Source organism: Delphinapterus leucas, chromosome 19 (assembly GCF_059928025.1).
Source record: "Delphinapterus leucas isolate spDelLeu-1000000601 "Yukka" chromosome 19, BTC_Dleu_Yukka2, whole genome shotgun sequence".
NCBI classification, from domain to species: Eukaryota; Metazoa; Chordata; class Mammalia; order Artiodactyla; family Monodontidae; genus Delphinapterus; species Delphinapterus leucas.
The window spans coordinates 59,173,171-59,194,785 of record NC_143147.1 but is presented as its reverse complement, the minus strand read 5'-3'; the positions used below and the strand labels follow the sequence as shown (position 1 = coordinate 59,194,785).

General features: G+C 55.4%; 1 protein-coding gene across 6 annotated transcripts in view; it reads left to right on the top strand.

Moving 5' to 3' along the window:
- The window catches only part of RPTOR (regulatory associated protein of MTOR complex 1), a 349,270-nt gene that overhangs the window by 319,135 nt on the left and 8,520 nt on the right, over positions 1-21,615 (top strand). For 5 of the 6 annotated variants that reach the window (XM_089901574.1, XM_089901573.1, XM_089901575.1 and 2 more), the window contains 5 exons: positions 1,177-1,290; positions 6,907-7,012; positions 9,929-10,043; positions 11,666-11,790; positions 12,850-12,954. In XM_089901574.1, coding sequence (XP_089757700.1) covers positions 1,177-1,290; positions 6,907-7,012; positions 9,929-10,043; positions 11,666-11,790; positions 12,850-12,954 — 565 coding nt within the window. The remainder of the gene's footprint in view (positions 1-1,176; positions 1,291-6,906; positions 7,013-9,928; positions 10,044-11,665; positions 11,791-12,849; positions 12,955-21,615) is intronic. The other variant, XM_089901572.1, reaches the window with a different exon arrangement.

The window sequence follows — 21,615 nt, the reverse complement described above, 5'->3', positions numbered from 1 at the left end:
CCGTAGGTGGGTGTGGTCTCAGCCGCTAAGTTAAACGAGGCCGTTCAGGAGAGGGAGGAATTGGCGTCCTTGTTTGTCAGGGTTGTGAGAACACATAACAGGGTGGACACAAAAGCTGGGGCCTCGTGTCTTGTCCAGACTGCTTGCTGCTGTCCCGGCCAAGCACAAACGGTATAGCGAGGGTGTTCTGAATGCGCCAAGGACACGTCTCAGCTCACCAGTGACCGGCAATTTTAACAGGAAGGTCACAGCAGCCTGTACCCTGACTTTGGAACTAGATGCAGGTGTTGGGGATGGACAGGTGTCCACACCTGCCACCGGCCCCGCCACCTGGCTTTGGAGCTGCCTGCTCCCCTCGCCTCGATGGCTGAGGAACAAAAACGGCCACAACGCCAGGTGCCACGTTTAGCCTCCCGGCTGGACCCTACATGGGGCAGCCAGGCAGGAGCGGCTGGACCATGATCCGTGGGTCCTGGCCCAGCAGAGCTGCGAGGTGGCGGCAGGTGGCTGCGGTTCCCCTGTCAGGCGGGAGGTAAGACCTTATTGCTGACCCCATCTGTGGGATTTTCCACCCAGCGTGTCTCCCTGGGTAGCAGGGGCTCCTCTGTGAGGCACTTCTCATGCCTGGCCACGTGCAGTGAGGCAAACCCCTGCTCTGCCATCCTGGCCCCCATTGGTTCTGCAGCGGGGAACAAACTGAACCATTGTCCCAGTGAGCAGAGCCACGTGTTTTAAGTTTTAATGCTTAGAAGTCCCAGTTGGCCCAAGCTCTACTGTGCTCTTATCCAGGAGCCAGAGGGTAGGCCAAGGTCCTATGTGTATGACTGGCCTGGTGGGAGCGGCGGCCCTGGGACCAAGCAACAAAGGCCTCGTGGGGCTGCTGACTCAGCACCGATGGCAAGTGTCAGGGACTCTGCAGCCCAGGCCACCTCAGCCAGCCCTGGGGGATGCTCGGCCTCTGAGCGCAGACTCAGAGCCCTGTCCTGACAGTCGGGGTTCCTTGGGCACCAGGACGCAGAAGTGAGGGGACCACGGAGATATTGCCCTCAGAATCCTGACCCCTGTGCCTTGGTCTCCAGGGATGGACTGTCTCGAGCTCACAAAGAAGTTCGGGGGTGACGTGACTAACTCTGTTTCTCTCTTCTCCTCCCCTCCTCCTTTCCAAATGCCCCGAAGACCACTGACGACCCGGATGATGCTGCCGGGCACAAAAGTTTCATTTCGGCCACAATGCAGACAGGGTTCTGCGACTGGAGCGCGCGGTACTTCGCCCAGCCTGTCATGAAGGTAGTGGTGTGTCAGCAGCTCTCAGGGTTTAAAGCCAGAATCCCCTGGCATGCACTGCCCGCATCTCCTCAGCAAACGCACACAGGACTCCAGAGCCCCGGCCTCAGGCCTGGGTGTCTGAACCCCTCTGCTCTGAGCTCAAGGTCTGATCCCCACTGGTTTGCTCACTGTGACCCTCGGGGGCCACATGCTGTGACTCCTAGCAGCCCAGGTGCAGTTGCGCAGGCCCTGCCCTGAGCCGTGGCCCGGGGCAGGTGCCGGCTGCACAGGGCCCTGCTGTACCCACTTGGCCTCCTGTCCCACCGAGGGTGGCTGTTGAGGGGACGCCAGATTGCTGTCATGGTAGCTGGTATTAACAGGTAAAAAACAGTAAAAGAAACAGACCTCACTTACCTGCCTTTTCCGAGCTTGCCAGTATAAAATGTGCCATTTTGTCTTGATTAGCAAGGTCATCCAGGCGGTCCCCAGGCCTCACTTGGGCCGCTTCTGGCTCTGGGGGCTGTTGGACTATGCTAGCTGACTGGGGTGACCTGGCTTATTCCGGGACACTGCCTTCCAGGTTTGATGACGTGACGTGCGTCCTCTTGCTACAGACTCCGGCCACACATTCAGGGTGCCAGGGTGAGACAGGGCAGTGCTGTCAGAGCTGAGTCTTCGTGCCCGTCTTTCTGCAGGGAGTGCTGCAGGGGTTCATTTTAGACTTGCTGATCTAAAGCACGTTCTTACAAAACCACCTTCCTCTTCCCTCATAGATAATGGAAAATTGAAAACTGCAGTTTATTCTCACTTGTATATCAAGCTACATATCCAAGTAATTTCCAGGAAGAGTATTTGGACTCTATTACAACTTTTCTCCGGCCTTCCTGTTTCCCTGTAGTGATACTGATTTTTGTCAGTTACAACACAGAATAATGGTTGTCAGTGCCTGAGGCAGGTGATAGGGTTCTAATTTATCAAGCCCCGTTGCTGAAAAGAAGCACTCTCTCAGTAGCGAAAACTAGGATCCACGGAAATGTCCAACAGGAGGGGAATGGTTAAAAAAGGATGAAGTATTTGATACGATATTATTGGGGCTATTAAAAAATAAAGCTTTGAAATTAGTAACATAAGAAAATGCTCATGATAAAATTTCTTTAAAAGGGAAAAAAAAGCAGGACGTAAACTGGCCACAGGATGGCCATACTTTCTACACTTAGCACGAAGTACCTTTGTAATCAGGAAAAATATATATTAAAGAAATGACCCCGGGACTTTCCTGGTGGCGCAGTGGTTAAGAATCTGCCTGCCAATGCAGGGGACAAGGGTTCGAGCCCTGGTCTGGGAAGATCCCACATGCTGCAGAGCAACTAAGCCTGTGCGCCACAACTGCTGAGCCTGCGTGCCACAACTACTGAAGCCCGTGCGCCTAGAGTCCGTGCTCCTCAACAAGAGAAGCCACCACCATGAGAAGCCCATGCACCGCAACGAAGAGTAGCCCCCACTCGCTGCAACTAGAGAAAGCCCACATGCAGAAACGAAGACCCAACACAGCCAAAAATAAATAAATAAATTTTAAAAAATAATAAAAAAATAAAGAAATGACCCCAAGAGATCATTGAGGCCTGTTACAGTCAACCAAGTGTGTTGTCCACGCCAGGGTCGGCCTGCTCCTGCTGACCTACCCGCCTGCAGACAGGACATCTCGGGCTCCTCTGGCTAAGGAAGGAGGGAGTAGGCAAACACCAGAATTTGTCCCAGGAGACAGTTCATCACTGGTGCTGTAGGTAGCGAGTTGTCCTTTAGATCTGTGGTACATACCATCTGCTTGAAAGTCAAGGGGGTTTAGTCTAATAGTAATGGAAGTTCAGTTTCGTTGATACAGTCTCCTGCTTAAGGCAAGTGTGGTCAAGTGACTTGGACTCTAGGTGGTTGGTCTGCCATCTCACTGAAACGGCAGTGACTGTAAGTCTCGGAAGCTACTGGATGGGGTGCTGAGTGGCTGTCCTTGAAGTCTCCAGGGATGCCTGTTCTCAGTCATCTACCTGTGGGGAGAAGTGGCATAGGTAATCCAAAACACGTTTCTCTTAAACTTAGAAATGATCTTGACTTTTCTCTAAGGATTTGCTTTCCTTTCCTCAGCACCGAGTACTCAGACTCAGAGTGCAGGTGCCCTCCAGCAGCGCACGTCAGCTGACCGCGGGGGGAGGCTCCGCAGGCGAGGGCTGCGGTTTGTGGGGACCTCTACTTACGTGTTCACGTGTTTCACTCAGATGCAGACCCACAGCCACCACTGGAAAAGGCGAAACAAAGCTGCAGGGACAGAGAACAGAGGGCAGGGTGTTGGGCTGGGGCTGGGGGGAGGGCTTGACTACAGAGGGCACCTGGCAGTTTGAGGTGTGGGGGACCGTTCAACATGCTCACTGTGGTGGTGGTTACATACTGTCCCCCAAAAGGGTGAAATTTAATGCATGTGAGCTGTATCTCGGCCACCCTGATGCTTTACGAGAAGTGTGGCCTGATGACGAAAGTGCCCATAGTTGGGTATCAGTACCTGCAGTGAACTCTGATCTGCACTTCAGAGCTTTTTCCTTGGCAGTCAGTGGTCTTCACCCCTTAGATGTCGTGTCCAGAGGTGGCGGGTTGAGCCGGGTCAGCCCGCAGCCAGTGCACACCCTCCCGGTACTGCTGACCCCCGTCATTGTTTGGGGAGGGTGTTTGTTATTAAACGAGGTGAGAGGCAAGCGCAGAGGTACTCTGTCCTGCCACAGAACTCGGCTTTGTTTCTGGTGGGAACCCAGGGAGCTCGGTGTCTGAGAATTTAGCATTGACATCATGAGCCTTCCCCAGGGGTCATGCTGCAATCATGATAGTCACGTGCCTGTCATGAATTTTATCCCGTGCACTTGAACCTCTTTAAATTCAGAGGCATTGAGGGTAAGACCCAGCCCTGTGATTCACAAATTCATCATGTGAGAACCTGCTCCACGTGGAAATGCCCGCCCTCAGGCTTCTGCAGACCCTCTGGCCTTCCTTTGTTCCCAAGCCCAGCCTGCCCCAGTGACAGGCGAGGAGGAGCGAGGGGGACACCCTCACCAGCTGTCAGCCGCCAGCTCCTCAGGAGGCTTCAGCACCGTAATTGGTTTCTGTTTGAGGAAAAGCCAGGAGGTGTTAGGGATTCGAGGAGTGTCGTGATCCTAATCACGTAACACTATTTCCCACGCCCACGTCCCTCCAGCTCTGCTTAGAGGAAAGCAGCACAGTGTGGGTCTGGGCTTTTGTTTAGTCAGAAGCTTTTGTTCAGCCTGCAGAGCCGTGGGGGAGGGGAGGAGCACATGAGCAGGTGATTAAGAAAGGCTGAGTGGGAAATCGTCTGTCTGGTCCCTCCGTACATCCTTGTCCATCCCGGCCGGCCAATGCCGGCTGCTTCTCATGGCCTCTTCTGCTCTCTTGTCCTCTCCTCGTCTCACTCCACCCTCGCCTCCCACACTGTCCCACTGCTCTCCGCCCCTGCTTGTCCTAGCACTTCATGGCGATTATCCCCAAGACGATGCGTGCACTGGTTCCTGGGCTGCGGTTTAGTTCAGTTCAGTTCTGCAAGTCCTTCTCTGAGCTCAGCAGAGCCTGTATGCCCGTGGGACTGCTCCCGGGAGCGCCACGCTCTGCTGCACAGGACTCAGGCCAGGGCAGTGATGGCTGGCTGTGCCGTGGATGTCAGCCTGTCTGTGTCCCCAAGGCACGTGTGGCCACACGCCCATGCGCAGCTGCCTCCCGTCCCCCTTCCTTCCTCCCACCTGCCCCCACCATGGGGAGTACAGTCCAGAACTTCATGCCTGCCTGTCCCACTCCCTTCCTGCTTGTCTAGACCCTTCCTCTAATTTATTCCCGCAGAAACGAGAGATTTATTCAGGTGCAGTCTCAGTCTTTTCATGTGGGGTTTTCTTATTATTGTTCTACGTTATTGGTTATTTGTTATTTGTTTTCAAATAATCTCTGGATTGTCATGAAACAAAACCAACTGGTAAAAACCCACCGTCTATCCCAAGTACCTTTGTGGGGTTATGTCTACAGCACTAACTGTGCTCTGGAGGCTCTGGGTGACTTTTCTTCGGTTGTCTCTGTGTCAGGATATCTTTGCTGTTTTGCTGGGTGTAGTTTTGTGATTTTTAAGAGAAAAAAAGGAGTGTAGCAGTGAAATGCTGGAACACAGAGGCCTCGGCACCTGTACACAGGGACGAGGTGAGGTTTGGGGTTGTTCATTTGTGATCAGAGATAACACAGAACATTCTAGGAGAAGACACGAAAGTGCTCCATGACCATTTCATGTAATAACTGCCTAAAACGTGAGCTGAACTCCTCTCCGTGTAGACGTCACCTCGTTTCTCAGCCACACTTACACACGGGCACGTGCACATGACCACGTTCACTGTCCTTCATCCTGATGCTTTCTCCAGGATGAATATGGGCTCCTTCTGCCTGTGTGGTGTTACCTGGCTGAGTACAAGGCTGGTTAACTCAGCTAAGTGGAAGAAGGGTTTTTCCTAGTTTACTTGATTCCTTTTGTATTTTGGGATTTTACAACTCTGAGTTTTCAAGCAGGGAACCAGAGTTAGCCAGATTGACTATGTGATTTAGGAGATACATCTTTTTTACATGACAAGTGATTGTTATGAATAAAGTAGACTTAAATCATAACTTATTATTTGCTAAGTGTGGCCCTCTCCTAGGCACACCCATCCGTAGCCCACATGCACACACGCCAGCCATGAAGCAAGAAGGGCCCTTATCCAGGAAAGGGGACTGTTCCACAGCATCCATATACTTCACATGCAGATAAACTCCGTTTCTTGAAAGCTGATTAGGGAGGGCAGAAGTTCTCTGGCATAGGGTCGAAGCCCCTTCCTCAATCTCCACCTGTGCGGAATCCGATGCCAGCTTCACCCTCTGCTGCATTAGGTGGAGTGGGGCGGGCAGCAACTCCCAGAGAAGGTCCCACCCTCAGGCCCGGCCTGCCTCTCGCAGCTGTCACGGGGTAGCCATGCCCTGGCTGCTGTCCTCTGTCACTTCTCATGAGCTCGTTCATCTTCTAACCAGATGCCTCTGTTCCCTTTGGCATCAAAGAATAAAAGCAAAAGTCTCTGAGCACAGCCCATCTTTTTCCGATTTTGCATTTAAGGGCAAGAAGGAGCAAATTTAGTGTCTGGCACAGCAGGGCCCTTTGTGTCCCCTCCTTCGGAAAACACCCAGCCCTTATCCCTGAATCTCCCCTCAAAATCTGTCTGCTTTGAAAGCAGCCCCCCTGCTGCCCTGTCAGAGTGCGACGACTTCTGGCTTCCACCATTGGGCCATCGTGGGGGCAGGGGCTTCCTAAGTCTCCACTCCGCGTCCCCGCGCCGGCCAGCCCTCCCCCCACCCGGTCCCAGGTCTCAGAGCCTCTAAGCCCAGCGGGCAGCAGTGAGCGGCACTCCCAGCATAGAGAGGGAAGCTGCTTCGGGGATCCAGTGACCAACCTCTGACTGTAATGCTCTGCTCTAGCCTGCGGTAGGGCACTGGACACTGGGCTGACCAGAGAACCCAGATTCTTTAGCACCTGCGGAGGACGAATCCTCTTATCTGGAAATAATTGTTTTTTTATTGTTGAAGATCCCGGAAGAGCATGACCTGGAGAGTCAGATCCGCAAGGAGCGGGAGTGGCGGTTTCTGCGAAACACCCGCGTCAGGAAGCAGGCGCAGCAGCTCATCCAGAAGGGTAAGCAGTGTCCCCAGGGGCCACCGCGGTTGTTGAGCAGGCGCCCACCCGCCCTTGTGCAGGGGAGAAGTGAGGCTGGCAGAGATGCTCGAGGGAGGGAGGAGTGCCAAGGTGGGGGCACCATCCGCCTGCCTGACAAAGCCTGGTCCCGGGAGACTCTGTGCCTTTGCCCTCAGGGAGACTTGGAAGCTCTCTGGGATCATCGTCCAGGGAAGCTCCTGTCTTGACTGGCAACTTCTGGACAATTGTGTCTTCTGCCTTTTGTCGTTTCCAGAGAGGAAGGAGCAAGCCCTCCGCAGGCCCTGGGGTCCACGGCGGAGTGGGCCTGTGTCCTCCCCATGGGGACAGAAGACAAACACCAGGCCCTGGCTGTGTTTACCTGGACCCCACCAGGCCCCCAAATAATTGCTCTCTATCACCCAAAGCTGTGTACCAGTCACATTTTGACCAAACCTTTTACTAAATTTGCCAGCAGATGCCCAAACCGCCCACTTTGCATGCCCCCCAGCCCCACGCCCCGGAGAAGTGGCAGTGAGCAGCGTGGGCAAGTGCTGCCACAGGGAGGGCTGCTGGGCCGCGGGTCCCCCTCATCTTGGCTGCAGCAGCCCCCCAGGCACTGAAGCAGGGTGGGAGGGGGCAGCTGAGGGCCTCCACCCTGTGATCAGAACCGGGACAGAGTACTGGGGCCGTCACCATCCCCCAGAGACGAGCCTCTCTCCTCTCCCTCTCCCAGCAGTACAGCCCCCGCTGGCCCGGGAACCGACCCAGTCCCACAGCTGTGAGTGCACAGGGCGTGGGCTGGTCTTTTGGCTCTGCCTGAGCCCTCATTGCTGGGCCAGCTTCGGGCGGTGGACTGACCCTGCCCAGGTACCGCACAGAGCGGATAAGCAGGCTCTTAACGCTTCTGTTGAATTATTGTCGTGACCCTGCCTCCCTGTCCTGTCAAATTCTCTTGATTATTACCGGTTACTTTTTAAAGTTGAGGGTGAGAACCCATGAGACCGTCCCTGCCTGCAGGCAGCCTGGAGTCGGGAATCTCGTCCCTGGCCCGCCTGCCCAGGCCCATCGCACTCCTTGGCCCACTGAGCACTTCCAGAAGCAGTGCTGTTTCGGAAGCACTTCGGCATGTGTTCACAGTGCTCTCCGTGAGATGCTCGGGTCACGTTTCATTAATGTGCGGTCACTTCTGCTAAAACCAATCTTGGTTGTTTGTAACTCGCCTCTATGAAAGCACTGTCGCAGCTGGATGTAAAGCCTCTGGGGATGTGGAATTCAGAGTCTGCAGCTTTCTCCAGGAGAGAGCGAGCCGCCCAGCATGATAGAAGCTCTCCGCATGATGGGGTCAAGGGCCTATTTTCTTGGAAGTTGGTGGTTCTTTAGAACCCCAGGCCTATGGACGGGGACAGCAGAACAAATTGGTTTCCCTGTACCCACGGGCGCAACCTGGGAGCCAGTCTGCTGCGTGCAGTCGGACATCTGAACGGGGTGAAATTAGAGCCAGCCACTCGAGAAACAACTAGGTTTTCCAGACAAAAAAGAAAAAAAGTATCCCTGTAAATTAGGGTCAGGGGTTCTCTTTTCCAGTCTTTGTGGAAAAAAATAGGTCTGCTCGTCAGACACACACCGAGAGGAACTGCTGAGCCGCTGAAAACCTTAGCAAGTGAGCTTGCTGACGGGAGCATCACTGCCGGTGGACGTGGGCAGGGCGGACGGGGCCGCTAGTGAGTCCGCAGCCTCCTCCGCTACCTGCCGCATCAGAGCCTGGACTCCTCATGAAGTTGTAGTTTTATCTGAGGCCAGCGGTGTGCTGGGAAGGCTGTGAACGGTAGAAGTACGGGAATCACACCTGCGGGCTGAGCAAAGTCACCGGACAAGTCAGCGAGGCCCCAGAATACGAGCTGGGAAAGTTAATGCTGCCTTTTCTATCCATGACCCCTCCGGCCACCCCCCATGACACCATGACTTTGCCATCATACATGGATCTCTGCATGTCTGCAGAACACCTGCAGTGACTCAGGACCTGGGTATCCCCTCATCTTTCCTGGGTCAAATCATACCTCTGTCCTGGGGAACCCATGGCTGTGGGGGAAGGCACCTCTGGGCAACAGTTAAACCCTCTGGGACCTGTTTGCCTGTTAGTTTAACCCTGTCTTGATTGTTGAGTGGTTTTCTGTGTTAGTTGTTTTAGCAAAGGGAGGCGGAAAAGGACTGAAATTGTGGGTGACAGTAGCTCGCCCGGCCGGCGCCAGGTTCACAAAGCGTGAGCAGCTCCTCTGTGTCACCCAAGACTTGCGTCCAGCCACTGAGGAGGGGGTGACCCCGGGGCCTGAGTGTCATGAGGGCTGCTCACCCTCTACGACGTGCAGGGAAGAGGGGCCACCACGCCTGGCTCCTCTGCATAAGCCTGTGTCATTCTCCAGAAATGTGTGTGAACCTGTCAGATGCTCTTAGCAGTTTTATCCTCTTTTCATTGTTCTTCTAAAGCTCCTTCAGGGCCACGAGGGTTTTTTCCCAAGTGGCTGTATTGGGGCCTGGTGAACAAATCCCCGTTCACATCCTTGGCTGGATTGCAGACAGCGATGGCCAAACCGAGGCTTCAGCCTTGGGTCTCAGTTACGAATCTCAGCTTTACTGAGCTTTATTCCAAAATCTTTGGTGCTCTTTTCCTAAAACCTTAACCAGTGTGCACTGATCTGAGTATTGCTGACGAGTTGTTGCAATTATATATCGAATGCTAGCCATGTACAAGCAGAGGCAGGGCCCTGCTGTCAGGAACCCACCCGTGCGCTGTAACACCTGCTTTCCTCTGGGCCCCTCCAGGTCCCCAAACATTAGGGACTGGTGTCGGCCTTGGTAAAATACATCATTGACATTTGCTGCAAATTGAGACCCATAGTCGTGTGTTTCCCTTGGCAGGTATCACAAGGCTGGACGACCAGATATTTCTGAACAGGAACCCTGGTGTCCCCTCCGTGGTCAAGTTTCACCCCTTTACACCGTGTGTGGCCGTCGCTGACAAAGACAGCATCTGGTACGTGGGGCACTTGCAGGGCTGGCCTTTCAGCTGGAGAACAGGTAGCCCCTGGGGGGTGTGGGCAGGATGCCCCTGCACCCTCCTGGTGTGGAAGCTCCTCAGCCCGGGCCTTTGGGCTGTTTCGGGGTGGGGGGGCTGGAAAACTTGCAGAGAGACGTTCCTTCTCCTGGTGTTGCCCGCGCCCTCCCAGCGTTGCACTTGGCCACGTTACCACGGGTGTTCCAGAGGCCTGAGCACGGTTATGTGTGGGCCGGGACGGGAGCTTCTGGTACGAAGATGGGGCCATTCCTGTGCAGTGAACAGAGACCGGTGCACAGGGGCTCATCAGGATCCCACAGCGACAGGACATGTGAGGAACCCGCTTGTGTGCAAGGACAGCAAGTGTGTGAAGGGAAAGTGTCAGTAACAAGACACCATGTTAATTCATAGTGACCATTGCCCTTATGTCACTGAGAAAGCGCTCACTTGATGGGAGAGAACCATGGACGCAATTCTTTTTATAGCTGATAAAATGGATATAATTCTTTTTTTTTTTTTTTTTTTTTTTTTTGGCTGTGTTGGGTCTTCATTGCTGCACACGGGCTTTCTCTAGCTGCGGCGAGCGGGGGCTACTCTTCGTTGTGGTGCGCGGGCTGCTTCTCATTGCAGTGGCTTCCCTCATTGTGGAACACGGGCTCTAGGCGCGCGGGCTTCAGTAGTTGCGGCACGTGGGCTCAGTAGTTGTGGCTCACAGGCTCTGCGCACAGGCTCAGTAGTTGTGGTACACGAACTTAGTTGCTCCACGGCATGTGGGATCTTCCCGGGCCAGAGATCGAATCCGTGTCCCTGTATTGGCAGGCGGATTCTCAACCACTGCACCACCGGGGAAGCCCAAAATGGATAGAATTCTTACCTGTTTCTTATTCCTCTCCTTTTTTTATACATAACATAAAATTTACTGTCTTCTCCGTTTTTAAGGCTGCAGCTCAGTGGCATTAAGCACATTCACCTTGTTGTGCAGCCATCACCACTGTCCGTCTCCAGGCCATCGCCCTAAACTGAAACTCTGTCCCCATGAAACACTGACTCCCCCTCCCCACTTCCCGGGCCCAGCACCCCACACTCTACTTCCTGTCTCTATGAATTTGTCTATTCCAGGAACCTCATATAAGTGGAATCATCTAGTATTTGTCCTTTTTTTGACTGGATTATTTCACTTAACAAAGCAGGTATCAGAACTTCCTTCCCTTTTAAGACAGAATAATAGTCCATGTGTATGGACCACATTTTGTTACATCCTGCCTCCATTGATGAGCATTTGGGTTGCTTTCACCCTTTGGCTGTTGTGAGTGACACTGATATAACCTGGGTGCACAGTGTATACCCAGAGGTGGAATCCTGGCCAAACGGTAGTTCTGTGTTTAGTTATCTTGAAGAACCACTCTTGTTTCGCATGGCAGCTGCACCATTTTATGTTCCCACCAGCAGGGCACAGCGTTCCAGTTTCTCCACATCCCTGACAACATTTGTCCCTTTCTGTGTTTTTGCTGGTGGCCGACCTGGTGGGTGTAAGGTGGTATTTCCTTGTGGCTTTTCTATTTCCCTGATCACTAGCCTTATTCCTCTCTTATTCCCTGAAGTTTTTGGGACTGGGAGAAAGGGGAGAAGCTGGATTATTTCCACAACGGAAACCCTCGGTACACGAGGGTCACGGCCATGGAGTATCTGAATGGCCAGGACTGCTCACTCCTGCTCACAGCCACAGGTGAGTGGGGTTTGTGTGGTGGGGACCTAAACCCCAATGCAGAGGTGGTGGGGGACAGATGCAAGACCCCAGCACGAATTGGCACAAAGCTTCCTGTGACCTCGATTGTTTCTTCTGGCAAAGGGGACTAACCGCTCCCAGGTGGAGGCCTCCATCATTAAAGGCACACCCATGGGGAGAGGTCCTGCTGGCAGCCCTCCCCAGGAAAATAAAGTCCAGCCCCGGCCCAAAGCCAGCCCCCTGGCAGACATCAGGCAGGGAGGGGGAGGACGAAAACCCAGAGTGGTGCGGGCAGCCAGTAGGGTCAGTTGGGGGTTTGAGGACAGATCACACTGAGCCTCTCTGAGCGCCAAAGAGGAGGCAGAGAGGGTGATTCCCCGGGCGCAGAGACACAGCAGAGGAACCCAGGGCTCTTCAGGAGTCGGGTCCCAGTGGAGGTGCAGCACGAGGCTTCACTTCTCAGCAGAGATCAGGCAAGTGTTTCCCAGTGTGTCCCCAGATGACCTCATCCTCCCTCTGCAGCTTGAGGCAAGGTCATCCTTGAGGGCCTCGTGTGAAGGGCTAGTGAGGCCAGAGAGCAGGGTCCTGGGGGCAAGCAACACCAGGAGAAAGGAAGGAAGGACAGACGGACAGACAGCCAGGTGGTGGACCCACACACTCAGGCCCACCTGGCTGCCCATCTGCCGGAGAACACTGGGGCCTCTGCCCCGTTCTGAGCCTGGAGAGGCAGGAGGAACAACCCGCCCATTTCCTGAGTCTCGTGTGAGGGGAGGTGGGGAGAGAGAGGCCCTGAGCACCGTCCCCTTGAGACTGCCTCTTCTTGGCAGGTGATCCCCTCGGGGGGGATCGGGAATGCTGAGGAGGAGGCACAGCCCTGAAGCCCAAGGTCAGGCCAGAACAGGCCTCACTCTGCCTCTGATAGGCTCCTCACCAGACGAGAGACCCATCTGTCCCTCGGGCTGGGCAGCCTTTGTCCTCCTGTGCCTCCGGGGGAGGGCCCTCCTCCCCTTCCCAGAGCAGCCAGGCCTGCATTTGAATATCCTCTCTTGTCTCCCCAAGATGACGGTGCCATCAGAGTCTGGAAGAACTTTGCTGATTTGGAAAAGAATCCAGAAATGGTGACAGCCTGGCAGGGGCTCTCCGACATGCTGCCCACCACCCGAGGTGGGTGCTCCCCGGGGTCCTGCAGGCGCTCAGTCCACTCAGACTCCCCAAGTAACGACCCAGCCAGCCTCCTCCTTGGGAGACTCTGCTCACGGGTGGAAGTCCTGCCGAGCTCTGACCAGCCCACAGCCCCCGTCCTTGGCTGGAAGCTCATGTTGCTTGTGAGAGCGTGGCCGCGGCAGGGCCTGGGGCTGCATTCTGTGCCCCTCGTGCCCGAGTTAATCGCCTCTCGGTGATGAGCACACAGCAGGCGCCCCAGTTGTGTCTGGTCCTACGGGGGAGGCCAGTGCGCTGCCTGCCTGCCCTGGGCTGACAGAGGCATGGCTGCAGCACCCACCGGCCACTGCTGTACATGCTGCCTGTCGGTGTGCATGGCTGCCCCACGCCCAGGGTGAGAGACACCAGCACCGCCTTCCGGTCTCTGGGTCCAGGCCCATTGTCAGGAGGTCTGCACCTCTCAGCCCCGCGCTCGCTGTTCACACAGCATTAATGCGGCCGTGGGTCTGGATTTCCAGAGACACCCTCAGCCGGAGCCACCCTCCAATGTGGTCGCAAAGCCGCTGCCAGATGGAGGCCGGAGCGGCTTGCTGTCAGCCCCTCTGCTGGCCTGGGGTCTTTGCATGCCCTCGCGTGGCCGATCAGGTGCCTACATGGCTGCTTCTCTCCCCTCCATCAGAGCACTTGTCCTAGGGAGACGCCGACCCTTGGGGGCACAGCTGGCTCCACGGCAGACACTTCCTTATGTGTTAATTTTTAAAATAGCCATGTTTTTACATTTTCTTCAGGAACAAAATGGTCATGCATACCCACCTCCACAGGACCCAACACAGCCGTTTTCTTGTTGCCTAGGCCCCTCTGGGCCCGGTCCTGGGCTAACATGGATGACAGCTGCCGTCACAGGTCCCTCTGTCTCTCTCTTGCTTTTTCCAACATTGGAGCAAAAGCCTGATCCCTGCCCTGCAGCGCCCCCGCCTCCCACCCGCTCAGCCCCCAGCCCCACCTCAGGCCCGCCTCAGTGCTGCTGGCTGCGGCAGAGCAGGTGGCTGACGGCCTCCCCGTGGCTCTCAGGTGCTCACGCTCACAGGTTTGTTTCACTGCGGGACACGCTGGACGAGTTGAATCATGGTTTTCAGTCCTTAGCTTCCTGCTGCCGTCCAGCAGGACGGGACACACCCCAGGCTCCCGCCGTTTTGCAGACCCCTGTGCGGAGAAGGCAGGGGCTGGTCGAGAGCAGTGTCAGCCTCCCGGCAGGGCCAGAGGATGAGAAAGTGGGGAGCCCACTGGCAGCCCAGTGGATACACTGTTGTCTAGTTTATTCCTCTTGCAGCGGCCTACCTACCTGCCGCCCCCAAATACCTGCCACCCCTAAATGATGTGTCTGTGGTTTTTTACCCGCAATGCCACTTGCCTTTGCTCTAGTGAAGGTGAGAGCAAGGGTGGGCAGCATGCAGTTTGGGAGGGGGGCAGAGAGTCTAGCTGGGAGGAAAGGAGGCTGAGGTGACAGCAGTACAGTCTCAGGGCTCCCCTGCACTTGTCTCCCCCAGATGTCACCTGTGTGTGGAGAGCTGTTCCTGGCCCAGGTGTGCACTGCAGCCCTAACTTGAGAGTGGTTCCACTGCTGTAGACATGTTTGCTACAGACTCCTTGCTGCTGGACCCTCTCCCTTTCCTGGGTTTCAGAAAGCCCCCCAGGAGAGGCATTGTTGCTGAGGGGTCAGGAAGCTGGTGGGGGTCTTACCTCCAGGTCCTTATCAGCAGGTGGGGTGAGGGGGGCTTTGGGCAGGCACGCAGCACTCCTTGGCGGCTAAGCCAGAGTTCGTTTGGTCTGTCCCCTGCCTTTTGACCAGGCAGCTGTGGGCTTAGCAAAAAGGAAGACATTACTTCCTTGTTCTTTCAGGGGGATGGAAGGTGGAAGGGGTAGTGAGCCTGGGAGGCTGACTGCTCTAGAGGATCAAGACAGGAAGGGCTTGTGTGCTTCAGGGCCCAGAAGGGGCACACTGAGAACCGGGGAGCCTCTCCGGGCCCCACATCCTTCAGTCTCCACAGCTTCCCTCTGCAGCACGGGGATCGCAGCCCCAGCAGGGCTGGAGAGACCCCCGATTGTAATTTCTATTTCAGGAGCTCAAGCTCAGTAACCGAGGGGCAGGTCTGGTGGAATTCTGACCCCTGTGCCAACTTCTCATTGCCTTCTGCCCATCAGCACCTTGTTTCTTTTTCTTCACCCGCCTTGGCCTCTGACTTGACAGTTACAGAGCTGTGGGCTGGGACCCTGTGGGGAGAGCTAGCAGCTTCCACAGCAGTTGCTTGTCAGCGTCTGGGGGGACCCCCACAGCTTCAGAGTTCTGGCTGTGTTCCCCCGGGACCTTGTCGGGCAGAAGCAGCAGCCCCCGCTCCCTGCTCCAGATTACCGCCCCCCCAGGCACGTGAAGCTCCCTGTGCTCCACAGTGAGGTCCTCCGCCTGGTTTCGGGTCCCAGGCAGCCACGAGCTGTGGAGGGGGGAGAGGCGCCCTTGGGGGGGCTGCGGTCATCAGCTCCTCCACGCGCCTGTGACGGGGGATCCTGCACAGCTGTGCACCCCATGAGGCCTGGCCCACCATGTCCTTCAGCTACAGAGGGCGTAGGGGGTCTCATTTGTGAATGCTGCTGTGTAGGGCACGTGGGAGGGAGGACTTGGCACTCCCTGAACAGTTAGAAAAGTCTGCCTGTGAGGTTCTCCTGCGCGCTCTCCAGCTCAGAATCTGCTCGCCAAGTCGCTGTCGTGGCAGCTTGTTAGCAAAGATTTGATTCCGTGGTTTGTGACTAAAGAGACTGTTTCTTGCAGGAGCCCTACCCCTGCTTTTCAGAAGTCATGTGAAGTGTGCAGGGTCTCCGCATCGTCTTAGCATGCCCCTGGCTCCCGTGTGTACATGTGCACACAGGCATGGGCGTGCATGCATGCATGTGCAGTTAGCCTGGGGACACACTCCCCTCATGGGGTACCCCGCTGTCAGGAGAACTGAAGTCAGTCTGGGTTCACGGCCACCCCCGGAACTGAGCGAGCCGTGCTCTGAAATAGAACCGATGGTGGGACCGCCCGTCCTTGGGCCACGGCGCCCACAGACACCCAGATGGAAGCACACTTCCCACCCGCAGAGGCCTCCTCACTGGCCGCTGGGCCCCGTGAATGAAGAGCTGTCCTCGCTCTAAGGACCTAAACGGAAGTGCCTGCCTCCTCCGGGCGTGGCCAGTGGGTCAGCTCCTGCTGGTTGGGCTGTGCTAACTGAGTGCACACCCGGCCACTGACCCCCACTCACTGGAAGTGCCCACGCCGTGTCGGGTCATGTTTCCCCCAAGTCACAGCGCTTCCAATTTCCTGTCTAGAAAGAGAGTCTTTTTAGCCAAAGCCCCTTATAATTGGGTTTTCACATTCACAGGTACATTTGGCCCTTTTTTCCCACTGCAGCCGTGGCCTGGGCCACCGTCTGCCGCTCCCTCCTGTTTCCTTCTCGGCTGCTCCCGTTTGTGGTTTGTGTGATTTTGGCTGATTTGGCTCTGGCTGGCCTGCTTTCCCTTGCATCCAGCCCATAATCCCTGTTTCCTCGCAGGTCTGGCCCGAAAGGTCTCAATCTTTCTTGACCGCAGTAAGCAGGGAGGTGAGTGCCTTCTCCCTTATCTGTGAGTGCCGGGGTGGGAGCCGCTCCTCTGCTTTGCCTGAGGATGCTCACTAGCCCGCTGTGCTCTTCAGGCAGCAGAGGATCAGGGCTGTGGTTTTTCTTATTCGTTCCATCCACACAGTCTCCTCCAATACAAAAACTCATCACCAGCTGAGCACTGAGATCTCATGGGATGAATGAGGTTGACTGTGTGAGGCTCTGGGAAGAAATCTTAACGAAAGCCGTAGACAGGACTCTCCCTGGGAGCCGAGGCCTCATGGTCGCACCTCCCGGCCTCCTTGGTGGCCTCACTCACTCTTGGGCTGGCTCAAGGACAATTCAGTTCTCTGTTCCAGGCCACCTTCACAACAGCCTGGGAATGGAAAACAGTCCAGATCCAAGCCTGCTGGAGTGAGGATGGCGCAGCTCCGCAGGCTCGCAGGGAGGAGGCACATTTCACGACTCCATCAGGACAGAAAAGTCGCTCCAGATTGAGATTTGCATTCCCACCAAATTTTTCAGAAAAGAATCTTTTTCAGAATTTAATGCAAAGTCTCTTAAAGCATCTGTTTCCATCTGAAAATCCATATACAAGTTTGATAGTTACTAAAACACCTATATGCAACTGACTGTGGATACACATGGTAACACTGGGTTAGCAAACCCATATGCCTGCTCAAAACGAGCCCTTTTCTCTCCTAAGCTCACTAGTCAGGTAAATTGTAAAGAGATGGAGCCTTATGAATCCAGGCAGCAGATAGAATTCTTGACCTTTAATTTGCAGCATCTGAGTTTAGAGTATGACCAGCCTTCTGGTGAACTTTCTGTTCTGGTCTCTCTTTAGTCGCTCCCTAAACAAGGGTTCCCTGCAGGAAGGCATATGTGGCTGTGGGTCTGAAGGGGTCCCTCGTGCCATCAGAACTGGAGTGGGTAGAGAAGCAGGTCCCAGGAGGCTGAGAACACGATGTCCTTACAGATGTACAAACTCACAGTTTCGTATTTTACAAAGGACTCTTTTAGTAAAAAGTTCAAAAGGAAGGAAAAAGAGAAAAGAGAAAACCCGAGACTGACTCAATCTTCACTCCTTTGCTTCCCGCCAGCAGTGATGGCGGTGGTTGTAACAGGAAGGATTTCTCTCAGAAAGAGCCTCCTGGGTTCTTAGAGGAATGACAGGGTCACTTGCCCTGAAATCCTGAAGAGGAGCCAGGGGACACCTTTCACGGTCAGGACCTGGGGCGGCCAGAGGAGGGCAGCCCCATCCCCTGGTTGTCAGCTGCCTGGGGGCAGCAGCCACCCCGGAGGGCAGGGAACAGATCGTCCAGCACCGGTGTGTGTGTGAACTGGACGTAAACCTTGGGCCTTGGGGCAGCTGTTAGTATTCGTTGCCTGGAGCATCTGGGCAGCAAGCAGGGCGCCGACGGCAGACCACAGGGGTGGCTGGCGGGGGGAGTCACGGCTGCCCTCCCCTCCCAGCCTCACTCCTCCTCCGGGGTCACAAGCACATCCAGAGTCTAAAATCAGCAGGACCTGGTGAGCAGGAAGCCCTCTCAGTGCAGGAGGCAGGACACGGGGCCGGGTGGCAGCCCCCGTGGGCCCACGCAGGAAGGGGCACTGGCCGTGGGGAACGACGGCTCCCTCCTCTCCCAGGAGGCGTGTGCCCCACCCTGTCTCCTCTGACCCTAAGCAGCTACCACATGTTCTCGCCCACCTCCCAGGTGAGAAGTGGAAGTTTAGGTGGGATCATTTGCTCCCGAGGAGCCCAGTTTTCTGTTGCCAGCCCTGTCCTGTGTCTCTGAACCTGCCGGCTGTCCAGGAGGTGTTCATGGGCCCTGAGGGAGGCCTGATCCCATGGGGAGGCATTGCGTCTGCATCCCTGGGGAGGGAATGGAGGTCGCCATCCCACAGGTCTGAGGTTCTCACACGTGCCTGGTTGGGCAGGGGCTGGCCCCTCCTCCTCGGAGTTCCAGAACCATAGCTCCTAAGGGCGTTTCAGGTTGGGGCTGATGGGTCCTTAGGGATCAGGTCTACATGACATGTCCTCAGAGGTCAGATCCCCATGTTGGGTTCTCAGAGGTCCGTTCCAGATGACAGGGTCCTTAGAGGTCAGTCTGGACTGGCCTCTGAGCCTGGAGGGCTGATCATGGACATCACAGGGACCCAAGCCTCTGAAACGACGTCTTTCTTCTTTTCACTGTCTGCTGGGCCTAGGGTTCTGTCTGGTCCCTGACTTACACGTTCCCGCTTCCTAGTCTACAGCCATCCCTGTGCCATACGTCTATATTTTAATGAAGAAATTCCCTCTTTTTTACGGCCAGCTTTTGGATGGGAACATGTGAGCAGGCCTCATATCCAGGATAAAGTCAGACGGGAATCTCTGCATCCTGGTGGGGGCCGCCCACCACCCCCGGCCCCAGGCAGTGAGATGGATGGACCGTGATCTCAGGCACTCAGGGTGCTGGAGTTCGCCCAGTGGGGGAGAGGCTGCAGCACGCGCGGAGCCTCCATCAGTCGAGCACTCTCCGTGTCGAGGCGGCAGCGTCGACAGGGAGGAGGGGCCCTCCTGGGGGGAGCCCAGAGCAGCCCGCCTGCTCCCAAAGAAAAAAAAGGCCAAGGAGCCCCGGGGGAGGGAGGAGGGGCACAGGCTCTGCCCACAGCTGTCACTTTTCTGGGGATGGGGAAGGAGGAGACACTGCTGAGACCGTGCTCCCCAGGAACGAAGTGATTGGAATCTTCACTCTGGTTCAAAGTCACAATGTTCCTGTCTTATGAGTTTTACTTAAATCATAGCCATCAATTTTGTTCCTTGTGCTCAACACGTCAAGGAAGAGTGTCACCCTTTTTATCATCTTTTACCAACTCGTGATGAATCAGATCATCTCTCCTCCGCTGTGTCTGGAGGTCGAGACACAGGCTTGGTTGGGAAAGGTCTCGAGTGAGAAGGCCAGTGTTTGCATTCCGTTCTGGGCAGGAGGACGGGCCAGGACCCCAGATCTACAGGAGGTGGAGGTCAGCAGGCGCATGAGGTCGGTCAGGGTGCAAGCAGACTGTTGTTTTTATCCCAGCAGTTTTCACGTTGATCTGAGACTCTTCCACGGATAGGAGCTCACTGTCTTAGGTGACACAGCTTCCACAAACAGTCTGGTAGAGCTAAGGAAGCAGCCTCGCCCAGATTTGTCTGTATACATAGGACGCCTGCCTCCCCGGCGTGTACAGGACTTGGGAAGACCTTAGGAAACACGTTTCTTGTCTCTGCTGGCTTCACCATGCTTTACAACTGGTTTAAACCAGCATTTGGTCCGCATCAGAGAATCTAGATTTAAAACAGGACTCAGAGCTCACGTGATCCACATCCCCAGGTCCTCTGACGGCCACATGGGCACACCTTCCAGAGCCTCCAGTGCAGATGGAGACGCTGGGGCCCTGTGTGGGAGCTGTGTCTCCCCAAATACACGTGGTAGAGTCCTCGGCCCCAGCACTCAGAGGGTGACTGTATTTGAGAGAAGGATTCAGTTGAAATGAGGTCACTTGGGTGGGCACTAATGCAGGGCGGGCCCCCACTGGCTCTGAATCCATCATGAAGGAGACTCAGCAAGAAGGAAGCCACCACCACTTCATTTGGAGACCAGGTCAGGCTTCTTACCCCATTGGGAGTGGCCGCGGCCTCCTCTCTGCTTCCTGCATGGGCATGGAGCTGAGACCCCCCTCCCAGTCCTTCTGTGGTCCCCCCAGACCCTCCCCAGCTTGTTCCCGTGACCCCAGGGCATCCCAGATGTCACCTGGCCACGTGCTCTCATAATTACACGGCTCCTGAAAGCCCCACAGGGCTGACACAGAGCTCCAAGCGCAGTTAAGGATGCCCAAGAACACAGGGCACCCCATCAGTGGTCCATGGATACAGGAGTCTGTGAGCCTCTGCAGTGACCTAGCACCCCAAGTCAGGTCGTGGGTGGGCGCGTCCTCTGTGATTCATTCACATCATGCACACCGGGCACATGGTGAGGGGAAGCAGGTGGCGTGGTTTCAGGCTCTGCTTGTGGGCTGACTGGTCACAGTGTGACTGGGCTGTCCCGGACAGAAGTGGGGGCCACGTGCCCTGCCCTCTCCCCTGCCAGTTCTGATCATGGTGACAGGTGAGAGGCCTTGCCTGCAGCCTTGTCACCAGTAGATGCCTTTCTGGCACATTAGGGTGTATTCTCCTGCCTGGGGTCAGGGGCGTGGCAGTGGGGAGACTGCATTCTAAAAGGTGAAACAAAGGCTCGTCCATTTGTTGTGTGGAGCTGACATTCTGCAGGGTAGACATGGCAGCCGCCAGCAAAACAGGGAGGACGGGAGGGGGTGTGCCAGGTGACACATCTGGAACAGGTATAAGACAGAACAGGGTGAGTCGTAGCCTCACATGGTCGAGGAGGTGAATGAGCACGATTTGGAGGGGCTGCATGGACGTCAGGAGAGGGGCGTTCCAGGCACAGGGCCCACTGTCAGTTAAGAGGACCAGCCTGGTCACTTTTGGAGCTCGAACCTTGCAGGGGCCAGGGCAGAATGGGAAGCCATTGGGGGTCTCTGGAGTGAGGGTTGAGGGGCTCAGATCCAAGCAGGAACCTGAAGTGACACATACAGATGAGAGTCTGGAGTTCGGGAGAGAGATCGGGCACTTGGAGGGAACTCCATAGCCTGAAAGGGGCATATCAGAAAAGAACAAGTGAAGGTCACATTGTCCAACTCAGGAAGTCAGGAGAAAAGTGGGCACCCACAGAGAGAAGGGGAAACCACAGAGGCAAACACAGGAGCTGCTGCCACAAAAAGTAGAGACAAATGTATAGAAAAGCATGATGACTTCACTTCAGACTTCAGTATGACCAAAAGAAGACATAAACAAAGTTATAATGTCAGTGACAGAATAGGAGAGGATATTTGCAATATATGAGTTAAACCATCGGTGTCAGAATGTATATTAAAACATACAGGCTGCACACACCAACATCGACCAGGATTTGGGGAAATCACACCTTGTGTCCATTTCTGATGAGAC